The sequence below is a fragment of the Fistularia commersonii genome, chromosome 12 (genome assembly GCF_037954325.1).
Source record: "Fistularia commersonii isolate RoL2024-O1a breed Wild chromosome 12, RoL_Fcom_v1.0, whole genome shotgun sequence".
Lineage (NCBI taxonomy): Eukaryota > Metazoa > Chordata > Actinopteri > Syngnathiformes > Fistulariidae > Fistularia > Fistularia commersonii.
This window is the reverse complement of record NC_141295.1, coordinates 12,202,567-12,222,861: the sequence shown is the minus strand read 5'-3', so window position 1 is coordinate 12,222,861 and position 20,295 is coordinate 12,202,567. Positions and strand designations below refer to the sequence as shown.

At 42.6% G+C, this 20,295-nt stretch overlaps 1 protein-coding gene across 1 annotated transcript in view; it reads left to right on the top strand.

Annotated features, from left to right (window-relative positions):
• usp43a (ubiquitin specific peptidase 43a) overlaps nt 1–20,295 on the top strand; it is a 108,601-nt gene that overhangs the window by 81,514 nt on the left and 6,792 nt on the right. The window contains exons 8-13 of the mRNA XM_086157150.1: nt 558–669; nt 6,278–6,384; nt 8,499–8,576; nt 8,732–8,861; nt 14,988–15,107; nt 17,069–17,321. Of these exons, the coding sequence (XP_086013276.1) occupies nt 558–669; nt 6,278–6,384; nt 8,499–8,576; nt 8,732–8,861; nt 14,988–15,107; nt 17,069–17,321 (800 nt within the window). The remainder of the gene's footprint in view (nt 1–557; nt 670–6,277; nt 6,385–8,498; nt 8,577–8,731; nt 8,862–14,987; nt 15,108–17,068; nt 17,322–20,295) is intronic.

Below are 20,295 nucleotides of genomic sequence, written 5' to 3'. Positions count from 1 at the left end.
TTCGTGATATCATAGTCTGTTAAAAAAATACTTAATAACAGCTTTGACGGATTTCAAAAGAGGAAACAGATGTGTATCATGAGATGGGAAGGGTTTGGTTATTGGTTCAGTTAGGTCGTATAATCCATCACACATTTTCCCAATCTTTGTTTATTCGCCCTATGTGCGTTCCCTCATGTTGAAAGAAAGAAATTGAAAGAAAGAAATAGAAATAAGGAAGATGCATCGGAAACACAATGGAAAGCGTTCGCTCATTTGGCGGCTGGCCGCCGTGATTTGTTCTCATCGTACGAGAGGACGGGGGAACGGGGGAGGGGGGCGTCTTATCCTGAAATCAATTTACCGTTTTTGACATAATCAAGGTAAGCATTCTTTTCACTCAGCGTCAATCCAAGATTTCACAGATTTCTCCCCGTGTAGGCGTTGTTATTCTCCTTCAGGTGTTTCGTGAAGGGCAATTAGGACGAGGGAGAGTTGGAATACCAATTAGAAGCCGAGAGCCGTTGACCACTGTTCAATTCCTCCCTCACCTCCCTTCCTTTCTCCTCCTCTTTTAGGTTTGGGCTTCCATTTCTCATGCGCGAGGACAGGAGCGTCTCCTGGGACCAGCTGCAGCAGAGCATCCTCAGCAAGCTCTGTTACATGATGCTTAATGGATCCCAGGCTCAGGTAATGCTGTCAACCCCCTCCTCAGTTCCAAATTAGGGCGGTACTGCTCCGTGTACACGGTTCCCGATTGTCGGGATTTGTGGGAAGGTAATGCCCAGCATGGGTTTCTGTTCTGTCTCCGTTGTAGTTCCATTATAGGACAGACTGGAGACCACAGCTCTCCAGTCCCATTGACAATCTGCCTTTTCCTAAAGCCTTGTTGTACTGTAGCTTAGGTTGGTCCATTGGCTGATCTGACTTGACCATATTTCTTGCTTCCCCTTCCTCGCCGATCTCAAAATCTCTCCACCGAGTTAAAATCTTTGACTTCTTTGCGTTGAAATGTCCAAAAAAATCCATGTCTTAATTTGGGTGATCGTAAAGAAGCCGTTGTTCGGTGGTGGAACCTCTTGTTGGTTCTTCTGTTTGTCCTAGCAACTTTCAGCATTTATCCACACTTCCACATTTCAAACAAACAGCCATTTAAAACCATCTTGGGATTCAGCAGAAGACGCTGAATAAGCAGCAGATGGATAACCAGCAGATAACAGAAAGAAAAGCAGCAAAACAACAATTCCAACCATCCGAAGAGATAGCTTGAAAGAAAGATGTCCTTTCAGTCGGGACGATTACGAGACCACCTTCCGCTAGATTGAAGCAGCAACAAGAGATTCTGCTGCGTGGCTCTTGAGTCCTTTCATTCATTCAACGTCCAAAGAAACAAAACAGTCTGAAAAGCAACCGTGTTGAAGGCCGCTAAGAAGCGGTGGCACAGGTGTCTCTGCAGATTAATATCATGATGGTAATAACGAATGCGGTGCCCGCAAAATATCCGACTCCGTATGTGGTGCAGGTAGCGCTGCGCCAAATAGAGCCTCTCATTTAAAGGAAAAATAGGCATGATGTATGCGGGGAGGCCAGGGAGGGTTTTCTAAATTTAGGGCAAAGTGGATGGAAGCGTTCTCTCAGTCGGAAGACAATTACTCTCGCTTCCTGTTTGGTTACTTCCACGGGACTTTCCTCCAACAGTCCAAAAACACAGAGTGGGTTCATTGGAGATCCTAAATTGCTTCATTCCAGATGAATGAATGAAAGAGTGGATGGGTTTATGTCTCTATGACCATAGTGGCCAGTCGGCTCCATCTTCTTCTTCTTCTTCTTCTTCTTCTTCTTCTTCTTCTTCTTCTTCTTCTTCTTCTTCTTCTTCTTCTTCTTCCTCTTCTTCTTCTTCTTCTTCTGCTCGTTTCGGCTGTTCCCTTCGGGCCTGGCAGTTCCATTTCCAGCATCTTTCTACCAATATATGCACTATTCCTCTTCTGTGCATGACAGAACCATCTCAATCTGGCTTCTCTGACCTTTTCCCCAAAACATCTAACATGTGCTGTTCCTGTGATAGACTCATTCCTGATCCTATCCATCCTGGTCACTCCCAAAGAGAACCATAGCATCTTCATCTCTGCGACCTCCAGCTCTGTTTCCTGACTTTTCTTCAATTGTCTACTATCTCAGAGCACCCCTGACACTTTTCTGCACCCATTCCGACCTTCTTGAACCCGTTTCTTGCCTCTTTTCCTCACTTTACGTTGACCTTAAGTACTTCACAAGTCAGCTTGTGCAAATCTTCTGCCTTTTGTGCTGCGGATTTTTCTTGATTTACCAAATCACAGAACAACGCATGCGTCTGCAGGAGACGCCGACAGCAGATTTGAAGAATTACATTGTAATGCCTGTTACGTTGCAGTGCTTTCTATGAACGTGCTGCAGTTTTGTTCCTGCTGATGTTCCTGCTGGTTTGGGGGATCTTCACGATGACTAACAAGAGTTCAAGTCAACAACCAACTCTCCTCCCGCTACCATTCAAACACACACACAAGAGCTTGCGGAGCATGTTTTGCCCCTACTGCAGGTTTTTTTTTTTACGTTGCCATGGGCAACGCCTTAGTGACAGACAGCGTTTGAGCCGGCTTTATCCAGAGTGAGCAGCTCCAGCTTTATAGGAAGAGCAACACGGTCACCTTAGTAACCTGCACAAAGTTACCCGAGCAGGTAGAGGACCCGGCGGTATCTGCAGTCGCCTGCTGGAATGTGGAAGTGCGAGAACATTAATCATCCAGCGATGACAAAGGGGACATTCATATTAATTTAAATCCCGGTTCAGTCCACCTGGCGATTGTATGGTTATTGCTCGCTCTGCTTTAACTCTCTAGCTCTGAGGTCGCTCATCTTTTTCTGAAAGCGCTCCGTTCCCCCTCTGCTGGAACTCCCGTTCCTTCGACTTGCGCTGCTTGTTTTCCTCTCCTGGAGAAGAACAACTGCATTCTGTCCAGACGCGACGCAACAGTGCCAAGTCTAAAGTTGCTGCCGGGCAACTTAGGTGATACACAATGCGCTGAATCATAGCGCAGGGCGTAGTGGATTTTTAATGACATAAACAGCAATTAGTGGACGGCGCAGCGGTTAACCACTCCTGCCTCACAGCAAGAAGGTCTCGGGTTTGATTCCTCCGTGTTCTTCCCGTGTCTGGGTGGGTTTCCTCCTGCAGTCCAAAAACATGCAGGAGGTTCGTTGGAGATCCTGAATAGTCCTAAATGTGTGAATGACAAAGTGAATGTTGCATGTCTATATGACATGTGAATGGCTGTATGTCATGATAACATGTGAATGGTTGTATTTCTCTTTCTATATGATGTGTGTGTGAGTGAGTGAGTGAGTGAGTGAGTGAGTGAGTGAGTGAGTGAATATATTAGTGTTTCCCAACCTTTTTTGATCCACGGCACATATCTTAAAAGAGAAAAACACACTGCACGCCACCAAATATACACCGATGAATTCCATACCTGTTGCCATCTAGTGGAAGAGCATTTAATCGTTCTCCCTGTCCCTACATGCTGGCCACATAGATAGACTTACGAAGACACATAATTTGTGTTGAATAAATTATTTTTGGACCAATCAGGTGAAAGTTGTCATTTTTTTCATGGCACACCAGATGATGTCTCACGGCACATTGTTTGGGAAACACCGCTCTATATAACGTTAATGAAATAGTGAATAGCTGTATGTCTCCATGTGACGTGTGAATGAGTGAGTGAATGGTTGTATGTCTCAGTACGACATGTGAATGGTTGTATTTTTCTATATGACATGAATGAGTGAGTGAATGATTGCATTTGTCGCCCTGTTATTTCCAGGTGAAATTGCCTCCAGGCCCCCCGCGACCCTGAGTGCAGGGCAAACAGTATAAAGAATGAATGAATGAATAAATACACTCGATGTGATGGTGTTACATGGGACCTGCTGAAGGATCATCTACTTCCCATTCTGTCTAATGAACATCGTATTTCATAAAATCAGTCTCGCTACATTCCTTGAGGAGCGCTAAGTGTGAGCGGCTACTGCCGTCTTGCTTTTTTATTATACCCTCTAGCGCCATCCGGAGGTCGTTTCAGCAACATACAACTTCACAAAGAAGGTCAAGATTGTATCCGACTGTCCTGGTCAAACTGTTTTATTGTGGATTATTTGAATTAGAGTCCTCCTTTGCTCTGTGCACGCTTTCTATACGTCTTGCTTGGACTTTCACTCCCGTCCACACGATAGATATCCTACAATCATCAGCCGCTTGCATTATTTTCACCGGCTATTTATTTGGTGTAATCATCACTTAGAGAGGCCGTCTTCGCAACGGTGAGACAAATGTTACGTAATCTTCCACAGCAGAGCCTATGTTACTGTACTGTATGTTACCGACCCTATATTACACAACAATTGAACTCCACTTTCCATTTTAATTCCAAAAAAGCATTTAGTTCTTGGTCAGACCAAGATGGAAAAAGCAAAATTGCATGTACCCGCAGTTGCCGTGCCGTTTCCTTACCTGCTAATGAGAGCTCTACCTTCGGCCTCATGGAGGCCGCAGTCCAAATGACAGAGGATAATGATGTGTGCAGATGCAGTTTACACACTCGTTGCTGGCGTCGCACAAGAACTGACAAACTGCCGCAAACTGCCTCTGGATTTCCACAGCAAACCAATACAACCTTTCAGCCTTTCAATGCACACACTTTCTGTTAGCACTTTCCAATTGCCATATGTTGCAAAGTTGATGTTTCCACTGCTGTCCTTCACAGTGGCGTTCTGTATTTACTTACCGTAAATTCCCGACTATACAGATCACGTTTATATACGCCGCACCTACTAATTTTTAAAAGAAAAAAGAAGTTGTATAATTGTATAAATAAGTCACACTTGTCTATAAGTCGCAGGTGTACCTATTGAAACATGAGATATTAATGCAACAAGATGTTACAGGAAAGATTTTTTGAAAACGTCTGATTAAATAATTGACAGTAACATCTATAACTACAAAATGCAAATAGAATAAATGCCGAGCTTACGTGCAGCAGCTCTATTTCCTTCTTCGACAGCCAGACTGCTCGCTTTCAACTTTAAACCTTTTTCATGATAGGGTTGTGTGCAAAACGCGTAATTCTTCAGCTGATCTGAAGAATTATCATATATGCGAGCGGGTTTTTCTTAAACAGATTCATATGTCCACTGTGACGGTGTTGGCGAAAGTAAGCTACTGTAAATACCTGATCGTTGTAAAAGCAGCAGCTCTCAAAGCGCATGAAAAAAGTAGCGGCTTGTATGCCAGAATTTATACTATGTACCGGCTCAGTTACTTATGTCACATCTATCCTTTGTGTGAATGTGATATGATCTGAATCCTTGAAAATACAGTGTTACCTTGTAATTTTTCTCTTTTACTCTGTATTGTATTGCACTCAAACCTCTGTTCCACAATTATTTTTTTGTTGTTGTTTGATATCATTCATATATATTTTAAAGGGCATGGCGGGGGTGCAGCGGTTAGTGCTTCGGGCCCCCACTTCAAGTCCGACACGGGGCCTTTCTGTATGGCGTGTCCGTGTTCTCACGGTTGAAAAACATGCATGAGGTTCTTAGAGACCCTAAATTGTCCATACATGTGAATGATTGGATGTCTCTATATGACCCTGAATGAAAAGGATGGATGTGTGCACGATCATAATAAGTAGATTTTCAAACACATCAAAAGAGTAACCTTGTGCAAACATCAAGACGCATCGGCCCCGAAAATCCACCTGCAGTTCCTTCATACTCCACATTCTTTTTAAAACAAACAAATAAATAGAAAAAATAAAAAAATGCAGTTCCTTTATCCTCCACAAGAGGCCAGTGTCTCACAAATTTTAGGAAAGACTATTCCACAGCGCTGGCACGCAGAGAAAAAGGAGGACTCGAAATGCCTGGACTAATTCGTCAATATCGGACAAATATCAGTTTGTTGTTTGAAAGTGCAGACAGTTTAAAATGTCACATCTCACCCTGCGAGAATTTTCTACCAATGTTTATTTTTTGTCTTCAATCCATAAACAAACACACTTATTATAAAAAAAGTTATATCTCTGTTTACTTTAGAGATATATAATCGAGCGCAGTGATTTGTCACTTTGATGAGCTTAAATATCTGACTCTCGGCTGACATTTGCAGCATCTTTTAGCCCGGTGGACACTTTGACCTCCAGCAGACGAAATCTCAGGGGGGACAAAGGGCGCTGTTAGTAAAGTATTTGTCTTCCTGCAGAACATCACTGGAGCGCTGTTCAGGATCAGGGTGGTGGGAGGATCGCCAGCCTACAGCTACCTGTCGCCGCAGGACAGCAGGCCGCTCTATCATCCTGCTGTAGACAGGTAGGAGGACCAAGCACCTGCACACACACACACACACACACACACACACACTTTCGAAACAGTGCAGTCATGTATCTGCACAGATGTCTCTGCTATGTGTAACGTTTTAGCATTCTTCAAGCCGAGGGACTTCTTTAAAAACCCGAGACCTCACGGGAAAAAGGGGAAAGGCAGGAAAAAATTGGATGGAAACAAATACAAACATTTGCCTATTCATATAAAAGCATTGTTTCTCCCGTAGAATGGAAGTTTTATAATGTAAATCAATGAATTGATCCGTCCGCCTGTCTTATTTAGCAAGGAGTGCACGAATTGCCAGTCCAGAATAAATGATTGCAGCGCCATGGTTGCAGGTTTAATGAGCCTCAGGATCACACTATTGTAATGTTGCAGCTTATTTCGAAAAAAAAAAACTAAAAAACAGGATTTGGTCTGCTGTTTTTATGAGTTCCTTCAAATCAAACTGTTTGCTCACTTGATTCCCAGTGCACAAGGGAGATTGAGCATTTGCAAGGATTCTCATCTATTTTCGGGATGAGCGCTTTATTTTGAGTGAATCGTCAGATATACAGTTAGACATGACCTCGCCGTGTCTGTGCCTCAGAATCAGAATTATTAAAACTTTATTTGTCACAGAGGGGCAATATGGGGGCACAAAACTGTGAACATCAAGAATAAAATAAAAAAGAGATAAAAAAAAAAAAGAAAAACAGAATATTATATACACTGTTAAAAAAAATAAATAAGGGAATACTAAAATAACATTCTAGATCTGAATGAATTAAATATTCTTATTAACCATTCTTATTAACTTTATATAGTTGAATGTGCTGATGACAAAAACACACAAAAATTATCAACGGAAATCAAATTTATGGACCCATGGAGGTGTGGATTTGGAGTCACACTCAAAACTAAAGTGATAAAACACACGACAGGCTGGGCCAACTTTAATGTCATGTCCTTGAAACAAGTCAAATTGAATCAGTGTTACTTCCTAAATGGACAGTTTGATTTCACAGATGTGAGATTGTTACATTATTTTGTTTAAGTGTCCCCTGTATTTTTGAGCAGTACATGTATATGTATGTATATTGTGCAAATCGTAGTTATGCATTTATTTAATAAATATATCACGAGCGGCATTAATTTCATTCAGCAGGAGGTCTGGGTTAGGGTTCTTCGGTTCTTCAGTTCTAATGGCCTGTGGGAAGTTTGTGAATAAATCTGCCGGGGTTTTGGATTGGCGTCCCAACAAACGACACTCCATTAGCATAACAACCCCTTTAGACTTTGTTTCTGCTGATCAACTTTTCCGTTTACATAACAATCTACTATCACCTAGAGCCATCCAAAACCCTGGCAGTTATATTTGGAAACTTCCCACTTGTCATTATAAGTGAAGAATGGGGGATGAAACGTCTTCACGTGAAGAAATTCAAGTCCAGTTGCCAAGATAAGAGGATTTCAACAGAAATTCACCTTCATCATCTTTCAATGCTTGCTGGATAGCTGATGCAATTTTTTTATTATTTCACCTGCAATCATCGCTGTGGCCCCCTTGTACCCCTTATTTGGTTAGTTTGACTATCTGTGTGTACGCGTGCTTCGATTTTAAACAATACGTGGATGGAAAAATCTTAGATGCACAGAAGGGGTCGAACACGTGGAGTCCGGCTTAAGAGCTTTAATTCCTTTAAGACTGGAGCGTTTGTACAAGCAGCGCTGCTTAAGAGCTTACGTGGAAATTCTCACCGAGCCGAGTCATCCATCCCAGCGCCGCTCTCTCCAAGGGTGCAGAGATTTTTATTGTGATATGTTGTAAGAACATGAATTCAAAGAATGCTACAATATTCTGACTTTGTACACTCCCTCCACACCAGATGAATAGCAATAATTATTATCGCACACTCATAGTTAAGATGATTAATAAATGCAAAGAAATTGAAATATTTACCATTCTAAACGGAGTCATAAGAACCCGCTAAAAGAGCCGGTGTTAAAAAGAAGCTTTCAAAAATGTATTTAAAAAAACCTTGTGTTTTATGTGAATTTTTTTTTACAGTTTGAGTTTTCATTAACATCGTGCTTTCGTTCTTCCCATCCTTATCTAGAGCTCTAAAATTCTCCGGCCCCGGAGGGCCTCCCCATGTGAAGATTGTCGTTGAGTGGGATCCCAAAATCAAGGAATGGTGAGTGAGGAGACTCTACTGCTGCTGCTGCAAACAAAAAATGACATTCATGTGGGCAGAGCAATTTATGAAGTGTTTTAATGCACCACAGATTTGACTGTGCAATGGCACTTTATTGAAGAAATGTGTGTGTGTGTGTGTGTGTGTGTGTGCAGTCTGTTCGGCAATTTCTTAGAGGAGGTGGTGAAGGATGCGGAGAGTGTGAGGAATCAGCAGCAGCAGCACCTGCAGCAGCATAGCTGCACCCTGGACGAGTGTTTCCAGCTGTATACCAAAGAAGAACAGGTGATGTCGAAGGCGCCTTAACACATCTCATGAATACATGTTGAAAAAAAAAAAAATTAGTGTGGTGGCACATTTGGGTAGCACTTCCGAGGCTGTTCTAGCAAGAAGGTCCCGGGTTCGATTCCAACAGGGCGATGGGGGGGTTCCTCCCTGTTCTCCGGTTCCCTCCCCACGGTCCAAAATGGAGACCCTCAATTGTTCAGATCCTGAGATATGGGAGGAGCTCAGGGAGATCATGGAGAACAACCTTCAGTGGGCATCAAGGAGATTCTGGTCCAACAGTTTAGGATTAGGAAGCAATGGTCCGTCAACACTGTGTACAGTGGGAGTGTGGCCCTGCTGACCTCAATTTGAGATGTTATAGTTTAGTGTTAGGAATACTTCCAGAGCCGTGGGACTCTGGAGCGGACACGACTATTTCCGGTGATGAAGTTGCTGAAGCAGTCAAAAAGCTCTTCAGAAGCTGGGGTTGGATGAGGTCTGCCCTGGGTTCCTCAAGGCTCAGGATGCCGTGGGGCTGTCCTGGCTGACACACACAGTTTCTCACAGTTCTTGTTGAAATTGAATTGAATTTCTTCACCTAAAGATGTTTCAGCCTTCATCCCAGAGGCTTCTTCAGGTCTCATGACCTGTGAACGGTTGTATGTCTATATGATATGTGGATGAGAGTGAATGGTTGTAGGGCTACTATAGTGGCCATGTGATTAACTAATAGGCTTTAATTTGCAGAGCTATTGATAAGGAATGAGCGAATGAAAAAAAAAAAAGTAAACAGTCTTGAGGTTTACATCCAAGTGTCTTCATTTATCGGCGTCCAGATTTCGCCTGTCGCCTGATATGTCTGCAGCTGTCACTCTGGAGCTGAATGTTGCGTTTGCAGCCTTAACTCATCTCCAGGTCTATCCAACCACACCAGCTCCTTTTCATTTCCTATCTCCATGAAAGACGTCGCCCCGGGCTGTGGATGATGTGCCTGACCTGCCAGTCGCTTCGGGGTTTGGTGGCCAACTCCGCAAGCCCGGCGTCAAAGTCTCACACAAAACCTGCAAGAAGGGCACGCCATATTTTCCGTAGAAGAGACCGAAGGCGGGCCACGTCTCGGAGGTAGATCCTCCAAAGAGGTCCGATGTTGTTATGCCTGTTTAAAAAATGACAGCAGCCAAGGGAAGCCTCCAGTCAATGCACTGGAGCGGAATCAGTATTCACTTCTCTTTCTTGCCGGTTAAAGTCTTCCTTCCCCGACACAACCTTCGTCCGACTCCACCGTCCTTACATCCAACCCTGTTTGTGTCCGGTCTTCCCCTTTTTCGCCAGGCTGCTCCGTCAGCCAATCGTCTGCCTCCGTCTCAGCCTCCTCCTCTGCGCCATCTTCTTTCACAACTCACTAACTTCATGTCATCTTTCACTCCATCCGTAAATCTCCTCTTCTGGCCTCCTGCCTGTCAATTCCAAGCTCAGCATCCTTCTTCTGTCCACGTCCGAACCGACGTCGGACTTTATCTCCAGAAGGTCTGACATGTGCCGCCTCTCTGATGCACTCCATCCTCTTCGCCTTTTACATCTTCATCTCTGCAGCCTCCAGCTTCGCTTCCTATCCTCAGTGTTTCTAAACCAGAAGACATGGCTGGTCTCACCTGCGTCTTCTAACCATTCATTCTTATCGTCCCCTGACTCTTTAGTTGGCTTATAAATATTATAAGTTTAACACAGTAGCTTACAAAGCATGGGGAAATCTTGTGGAAAACAATTGTTACATTAGTAACCAGGAGAGGTATATCACCGCGCAGTGCGTTTAATAATACAACATATAACATATAAGGGAAGCAAAACCCACAAATAATGTAGCCGCTGCCGCTCTGCAAGAGCAGCCAATTACAGGCCCGCTCACGGGGCAGAACATCCATTTTATTTATTTTCGCTGATAGGGTTTGCAAAAATCAGGAACTCAGAGTGGGTCTGGATTGCGCTCTCTTTATTCTTCTTCTGTTTTCGGTAATGATAGGGAGACAGCTCAGTTGGGGAATCCACAATCAGGTTAATTCATCTGTTTGTGCTACGTCCTCCTGGGCTGTGCTCTTCTCAGCTTCTTTAGATATATCTGGACTTAAATTTGTGTGTGTGTGTGTGTGGTAAGCTCCAGACTTTTCCAATTTGTAGATTTAAATTGTTCCACATGACATCCGTTGAAGTCAATTGGGCTTTAACTTCCCCAATTTTAATTTATACATTTTGTACTTTGTTTGGTGACTTTGCATTTTTTTTTTTGTCATTCATTGTCTTTATGGCTTATCTGAGCCTAAAGACAGACAAGTATTAATTTACTCACTCTCGCGTCATTTCGAGACATACAACTGTTCACTCTCGTGCAATCATATAGACACATACAACCAGTCACCCTCCATTCACTTAGAGCTCATCTGTTAAACTCGTGGCCTGCGGGCTAAATGTGTCCTGCCATGTCATTTTATGTGGCCCACAAGAATGTCTTAAAAGGTCTCATTGTCTCAAATTTAATAAGTCAAACGCATTCATAGACCATAAATTACATTTCCCACAATTCATGCCGATCATGTTACCCGCGAAGTTACGAAATCTCGCCATTAGTTCACAGTGTATCCACATTAATACGATTTTCAACAAGTGGAATTGAGAAATACAAATGATCCCGAAATGTCCAGGAAGAGAAAAGTTGATTCAGATTGGAGGCTGTTTTAAGAAAGATGGGAAGGCGAATACATGAATACATGTTTGTGCCTCAAGGAGAAAAAACTGTACGTATTTTGTTATTGAGGCAGTATTGATTGCCAAAGAGGACAATCTCTGTCGGCATTTTGACACCAAACACGGAGCAAAATATGCCGAAGTTAGCCTTCCAGCAAAACAGCAAACTTTCTAAGAATCAAAAGCCAAACTGTTACTTATGCATTTGCATAGACTCTATGCAAATCTGAGCCCTTTAAGGGCAACCATCACGCTGATGTGCCCCCCGGTAAAAAATGAGTTTGTCACCCCTGATAAAGATCATAGATGCCCACATGTTTTTGGCTAGCGAGCTTTTCTGATAATGGCCAAGTCAAGCCAAGCCATTGCCTTACTCTGATGACGTCTTGCACTGAATAGACTCAGTCAACTAACAGGTAGCCCAGGATAAAACACACCTCCAAATGTCCATCAGTCACGGTGGAACGGTATTTTGGATCGAGACCTCGGATTGGCTGTACTGTATGTCAAACAAGCGCGTCAATGCTGCCGTGGGGATGGATGACAGGCTAACAGCTATTTTAATGACATGCGATCTACACACACTACCTGTAGTGTAGTGTATGTACGGTTGAGACATTTTTTTTTTCAAGGTTTATTAGAGGTTATTTTGAAAGGCAGGGCTCTGCATTTCCTTTGCCATTGACCGGTAGACTGGGATCATCGTGTTGGGCACCCCGATATAGAGACATTAAACCATTCACTTATTCATTCACACATCATATAGAGGCAAAAAAATAGTCACCCTCTAATTCATACGTCATATACAGGACTGTCTCTGAAAATTGGAATATTGTGATAAAGGTCTTTATCCTCTGTAATGCAATTAAAAAAAACAAAAATGACTTTTTCATGATAATCTAATATTTTGTGATAGGATTTTTGAGTTTTCTTAAGATGTAAGCCATAATCGGCAATATTAAAATAATAAAAGGCTTGCAATATTTCAGTTGATTTGTAATGAATCCAGAATGTATGACATTTTTGTTTTTGTAATTGCATTACAGAAGATTACGAACTTTATCACAATATTCTAATGTTCTGAGACAGTCCTGTAGAGACACGCAGCCATTCATTCAGTGATTCATCCGTTGGAGGGGCCGTGATGATATAATCTTAACTTAAGATGAATTATTATGCTTTGTAAGAATAGATGTGATGAACTGTGATGAATGTCAACTCACTTTTGACTTGTTTCTGTGGAAATGAAGGAAGCGGGACAGAGGCGGAGAGGTGGATTAAATCAAATCCCAATGCTGTCAACAGGTTATTTGCAGCTTATTATACCAAACACCATTCTTTCTTTTTCAATTTGGCCGATCTCTTCCAGAGCCAGGCTGACCTGTAGGTCAAACCGCCCCCCTGACATCACATGCAACTTTAATCAATGTTTGTTTTTCTGGTGTTTGACAAGACCCACCGATCAAAAGTACTTTTGGTCATTTTTGAGTGGAGTCGTAGGCAGGTAATCCATTTGACTGTCACCTACGTGATCTTGGGATGATGAGTAAAAAAGGCTTTTGCGGCTCGTTCACTAGTCGATATGTCTGTCAAGTCCTGCAAGATTCAGCACGAGCGGCAACAGGACCGACTGCATTTCTAATTTTTAAATCACTTTTCTGCACTGTTTAGACACATTTCTTTGTTTTCAAGTATTTGTAACTGCTCTTTGTTGTGTTTGGCCGTCTTTTCTGTAACGCTTTAAAGCTGCCCTGTGTCACTGCTCACTTTCTGCCCAGACAAAAGGGCTCCTGCACTGCGCCTTCGAAAACAACCCCGTGGTGAGAAACTGTCCTCCTCAGTCAATATGGACACGCTCTGAGGTTTAGATTATTATGCTAATTCACTCCGAGGTAGGAGGGCTTTATCCCAAGGCATTCCGCTGTCCTCTTCCATGCCAAACATGCTTTTTCATATAAAAAGAACATATAATTTTTTCATTTATTCATTCTTTCATTCATTAGCACTTGTCCAGCAGTCAGGAGCCAATCACAGAGGCGGGAATGAGTAATCAAAAAGACACATGTATAGACATACAGCCATTCACTCTCTTCTCACACACGAGTGGTTCGTTCCTAAGGGCTATCTGGGCGACGCACCACAAGAAAGGGTTTTTTTTTTTTTTTTTAAATAGCATGTTACTGTGGTCACAGGAGTTTTGAGCATTGCTGCTCCCTCTGAATGTAATCTCGACTAAGCATGCAACGCTGCTCCGTGGGGGGGCGCGTCTTATTGGGGCCTTTTTCATTGGAATTGCCACAGGTTGTCATGTGAAATCTTTTTTTTAATTATTACTTTTTTAAAGAATAAACAGGCTGTTCAATGCATTTCCTATTGGTTCAAAGAGGGTTTGCACATGCGTGTAACCTGCTCAGGCTTGCACATATGTGTTGTCGTCATACAGGCAATAGTCAAACAAGTGTCTCTCTTCATATGCAAAGTCCAGTCAAAGTTAGCTTGATCGTCAGTTGCTCCGCATATTCTGGACATTCAGAAGGATCGAGGAGATGTTTCTCACAATCCCAATGTGACATGAAAAAAATAAAACAATAATAATAATAGAGTGCAAATTAACTGTAAAGTACACTGTTACATTAAACAATAAACATTAAATTATAAGGTATGAAGTGGAAGCGCATCCAGATGCAGACTGATATTTGTTGGCATGAGTGTAGCAGCAGAGGGTTTTTTTTTTGTGTGTGTGTGTGTGCAGTTTAATATAAAGGTCAGTAGGTAGTACCATAATGGCCAGTGTTTGTTATGCTAATGAATTAAAATTCGCACTCTTACAGGACTGTCTCAGAAAATTAGAATATTGTGATAAAGTTCTTTATCTTCTGTAATGCAATTAAAAAAACAAAAGTTACTTTTTCATAATATTCTAATATTTTGAGACAGGATTTTTGAGTTTTCTTAAGATGTAAGCCATAATCAGCAATATTGAAATAATAAAAGGCTTGCAATATTTCAGTAGATTTGTAATGAATCCAGAATGCATGGCATTTTTGTTTTTGTAATACCTTTTGTAATACCTCCTCTCTGCAGATCAACTCTTCTATTTACCCAACAAGCTACCATAACCTAGCCCTGCCCAAAACCCCTTAGATTCAAAAACTCCCCTCAGGTCATTATCACCGAGTCTTACTTCCATTCACTCACACATCGGTTCAGTTTAAGGTCTCCACTGAACCTCCTCCATGTTTTTGGTTCGTGAGAGGAAATCGGCGATTGGAATCGAACCGCGTACCTTCTTCTAGTGAGGAGGAAGCGCTAACCGCTGTGCAACTGTGCCGCCCACACGCTTCAATTCCTTTGCCATCAAATGCATCTGACTTGTATGATCATCGAACTGACTGCCGCTTCCAGCTCGCTCCAGATGACGCCTGGAAGTGCCCGCACTGTAAGCAGCTTCAGCAGGGCATGGTGAAAATGAGCCTCTGGACGCTCCCCGACATACTCATCCTCCACCTCAAGCGCTTCAGACAGGTAGGCCGGCTGACGGGCAATGTTCGTGTTCACAAGCAAGCAAACTCGTCCCCTGGGGTAAATGTCTGGATTGCTTTCGGTGTTTAATCATATGCAAACAAGTTATTAAAGCTCATGGGAAATTAAACTTGCTGGCAAAAGGCAGGCTGCAGTCTTCTGATCCCTGCTCTTACATTGACTCTCTAACCAGCACGAGGTAGTTTTTTTTCCCCTCTAGTACTCATTGTGCTTGCAATCAATTCCATATGACGGCTATTATGCCCCGATTTATCAATAATGCATGCAGATTCTTGTGCAATGCATCTTCTTTTATGTGTATTGCATCGAGCCATTGCTGCAGTCTTTTGCAAAATGTGAATTCAACTGTACAAAGTCAATGGGAGTATCCGATCTCGCATCGACTTAGCTTTTGTTTGTTTCGATCAATAGACTGAGCTGCTATATGAAGTTTTTTACTGTAATGAAGCAGCGATACTCTCGCTGGAGTGTTCAAGTCTGTTTGTTACCATGTTATTGATTTATTTAGCCTCCATGGTGGACATTGTGCAAGAGATCGAGTATTCTCCCCCAAGCGTATCGTGAGAGTGAGACCGGCTCAGCCCTCTTTCTGTCAGACAGCCGGTCCGTTACTTCATTCTCTGAAATGAGCAGCAAACTTTCCTTTACTGCATCTGTGCGAGCCAGACATTGACGACGGTGTTACTCTAACCTCTGTTTTGTCTACAAGGCCAGTGACACTGATCAAAAGTATGATCATGACAATAATAATGATGATCCAAGTTTAAAATCAAAGGCTCAAAATTAATGACACTTGAGATGAAGGATACAAAACGACTAAGGGAGCGAGGCGACGTACTTAAAATACAATCAGATACAATAAAAATGAATAAACAAACTTCATAAATCAAACAAGCAAAATAAGACTGAATAATACCATCGGTGAAAAGTTTACCTTTTATATTTACCGTGTATATTGGGAAAATCGACAGTGCCGTAGCGATGTTCATCAGCCGCTGTGCTTAATTACGCTAACAGTGAGTATTTATTTACAACCCTGAGTGCAGGATAAGAGATAAACAAATGAATTAAAAGCAGCTGAAGATATGGATTAAAAAGTTCCCTTCGAATGGCCATGCAGGATGAAACCATGTAAGTCAGTAAGATCTCGAAATATCCCTTCCTCTCCCAATGGAATGAGCTTTGCTTGCTCACAACAGGAACGCTGTACTGTAACATATCATTAATTTTTAATGACAACATCAGGTTTGGCTTCTCACAATACCTGTCCACATGCAGAGATTCCTATGAGTGTTACTTGGGCACATAAAAAGTTTGTAGCCAGAGGCTCCAATTTGTCAGTAAAATAAAAATACAACTCTGTATTTTTGTTTGGTATTCTCCGCCGCGTCCGTACTGGCCTCACAACAGTCATGTCTCTTGCCGTTTCACCAGAGATGCGGTAATAGCTTGTGCTTTCAGAGGAGCTGTTGGGAAGGAGTGGGTCGAAGTTAAGTTAAATTTGTCTGACTGGCTGCCAGGCTTCGCCTCCTGATTATTTTTTACACATCCCTTGACATCAATGGTAAAATGACGCATTTTAAAAATATAAAAAAAAAAAGTTCATTTCAGTTTTTAAGATTGCATAACGTCTCGAAATTAGGAAATGGTTTCTGGTGTTGCTTGATAACATTTTATCAAGAAAGCAAGAAAGCCCGACACAAAGATTCGCAATTTACAGTTCCGGCGTACGCGTATCATCCACCGTTAAATAAAGATAACGCATCGTGTAAGAACATTTTGATTCTCGCTGCAACGTGACTTGCTTCTCCTAAGTCCTTATAAATCCTTTCCTTTACCTCATGAAAATTGGAGATGGTGTTCAGCTAAAATTAATTATGAATCAAAGGGTACAAAGTTGCTTTTTTATCACTTCACCTACTGCATGCAAATGTTTTAAACAGGTGGGCGAACGGAGGAACAAGCTGTCGACCCTGGTGCATTTCCCTCTGACTGGACTGGACATGGCACCCCATGTGGTCAAGAGGAGTCAGAGTATGAAGAACCTGAGCTCGGGCGGGTGGCCGCCGCCGCCCTGGACGCAGTCCTCGGGCCAACACCTGCAGCACGCTGACCTGAACCTCCCCCACGACTATCTGTACGACCTCTACGCTGTGTGCAACCATCACGGAGGGATGCACGGAGGACACTACACGGGTAGGATTCTTAATTTCGGTCAACAGGGCGCAATGTGAGATTAACAGTGCGGTTTGCTGTTTTTCTGGGTTCAAACCAAAGGCATAAACTCTAGTAAGATACACTTAGTAGAGTTTTGAAAAAGTCTGCACACCAAAAAATGCTCCAACAAGCAAAGATAACTATTTTTACATAAATATATCTTATTCAGATGCGTACAGGAGATTTGTGTTAACACATATCTCATCTGAGGAAGGGCCCCTTTTTTGCTCAAAACATCAAGCATGCAAGAATAGGTATTTTATATTATATGTCCAATTAATCGTCTTTTCTTTATGGAGCATTTTTGGCATGCTGATTTTTTTCAAAGCTCTGCTAAGTTGAAGTTTTTTTTGATCCGGCACCCATCCCTTACAGGGCAGCGGATGTGCATCACATATAGAGACACACACCTTTCAAGCTGTCATTCACATATCATATGGAAACAACAATTCACTCTTTCATTCATATGTCATACAAAGACATGCAGCTTGCGAAAAAAGAAAAACACGCACATCCGCTGTCCAGTTGGGCATGGGTGCTGGCTTAAATCAAGTATTGACTGAATAATTGCAAATAAAAAATCGGCAAACCAAGAGCGCTCCAAAAATAAAAAGAATTTATTTTACGTCGAGAACATGAAAAATTACTATAGCATGACGTTCCGAGCAAAAATACGCTCTTCTTCAGATGATCACCAAAATATGTTTAACAAACATGTTATTGTGGATTAATTTTTAAAGGTAACGATCATGTAAATTCCCTTTAATGAATTTTTTTTGTTTTGTGCCTTGTTTCTAGAAAAGGCCTTTCTAGAAAGAAGTTGAGATAATGTTAAAATGTTACAAGGAAATTATATATACATATATAACAAGAGGCACAAAACGAAAGCAAAAAAAAGCAGGGAATCACAAGATCAAAATGCTTCCACAATAACATCTTTGTTTAATTGTATTTTTAAAAAGAATACCATCAGTTAGAAAGACAGAAATCAGAATGAATCTTTCATCGTTCTTCAAGGCGAGTCTTCTGATAGAAATCCATAATGTCCTGCTCAGGAAATTCATTTTTTATCAGAAAGAAAGTGCAATGTAATTTCTATCTTGTGATGTTTCGGCATGAGCGGGGGATACTTTACTTATCTGAAAGCAAACTCCAGCTTGCTCTTCCTCGGAGTGTTTGTTACACCGCTTGGCCAGGCTGGTAGTATCACCTGCTTTTCATTCCAGAAAGTTTTCCGCTCATGTGTCAGAGCCGCTGCTGCTATCCGCGACTTTGCCTCCTTTCAGCTGCCCACGACGCCTCGGCAACAATCGTGCTCAAAGTGCACGAGACACAGTGAGGTGTACAGTTCACAGAGGGAACAGGGACTTCCGTCCGATCTCTGTTGGACGGTTTTCAGTACACCAGGTCGTAATGTTTACAAACTTCGCTTTAAGGTTAACCAAAGTCGGTTGCAGTGCTGACGTGATTTTAGTGTAAGCCACGTCTCACCATGACTTCCTCCTCAAAATTTGTGGTTGAAAGGTTAACAAATTGAAGATGTCTAAATCTTTTTGTCGTGGCAACTGGACCTGAATTTCTCCACCTGAAGACATTTCACCCCTCAGTTCTTTGGAACTGAAGAAGCCTCTCGGATAAGGGGTGAAATATCTTCATTGAAGAAATTCAAATCCAGTTACCACAACAAGAAGATTTAGACAAGAATTCACCATAGTTTGGATGACTGAGAACCTCCACAGACAAAATTCAGGATCCAAATTTGAAACCTGAAAAGGTCATCAAAATACTCAAAATACTCACCAGGTCTGCAGGAATGTGGAAATACCGGTAGTTGTTCCACAGGACAAAAGTGGACAAAGAAGGCAAAGTGAATGGTCAGGTATCATGGGAACTATTAATATTAGTATTCAAGATTCAAAGCGTTTATTGTCACGTTCACTGTGCAGAAACACATTTCCCTGTACGGTGAAATTCCTACTTTGCTGTCCACAGTGCATCTGGATATAAGTTGATGAGAAAAAATAATAGTAAGCATTTTTCTAAATATAAACAGTGTTGGCAGTGAAATAAGACATTTAAGTGCAGCTTGATGTGCAGCTCACTGAGGGCAGGTGCAAGGTTGAGTGCAGTTTGAATGGGAAGTGATTACATGTGCAGATGAGCGCAGCACTGACTGTGCTGCATGTAAAGTACAAATAAAGAAGAATACGGTAAGTGTCGATTATTTAGGAGTCTGATGGCAGTCGGCTAAAACGAGTTCTTCAGCCGTGTCGTTCTACATTTCACACTCTTGTACATCCGGCTGGCGGGTAGGAGAACGCTCCGTGTTGAGGGTGGGCGCGGTTCTTGGTGAAAGAGGAAGCTCTCATTTGGTCTCTGCGGTGGTAGATGCTCTGCAGAGACGGCTTTCGGGTTCTGGTGATCCTCTCCGCAGTCTTTACCACTCGCTGCAGGCGCTGGCCTGTTTATTCTAACTGGACAGAGGAGGAGTGGGGGGTCGGAGGTCCCGTTGTGTGCGTGACTCACCTCTGTGTTGTGGCTGGAGTTCTCGAAGCGGGAGTAGAAGACGTTGAGGTCGTCCGACAGGTTGTCTGCGGAGATGCCGGTGGTCGACTTGTAATCCGTGATGAGGCCTTGTCACATCTGCCCTGGCTCAGCAGAGGAGTAGAAGCCATCGAGCTTCTCTGTGCTGCCTCTTGGCTGTTCCGATGGTTTTCTTTTCAGTACTTAGCGGCCTTGTACTCCATCTCATTGCCGGACCTAAACGCATGAGAGTGGGCACGTAGCGTGTGGCCTACCTGACTGCTCAGCCAAGCCTTCTGGCTCTGACCTCCTGACTCGTATGGTGTTGTCAACACAAGTGGTGACGTACACGGTCACGTACTCGACGTACCCCTGGACACCGACAGAAGGGTCCCTCTGTGTGAGCGCGGTCTTGAAAACCCCCCAGTCC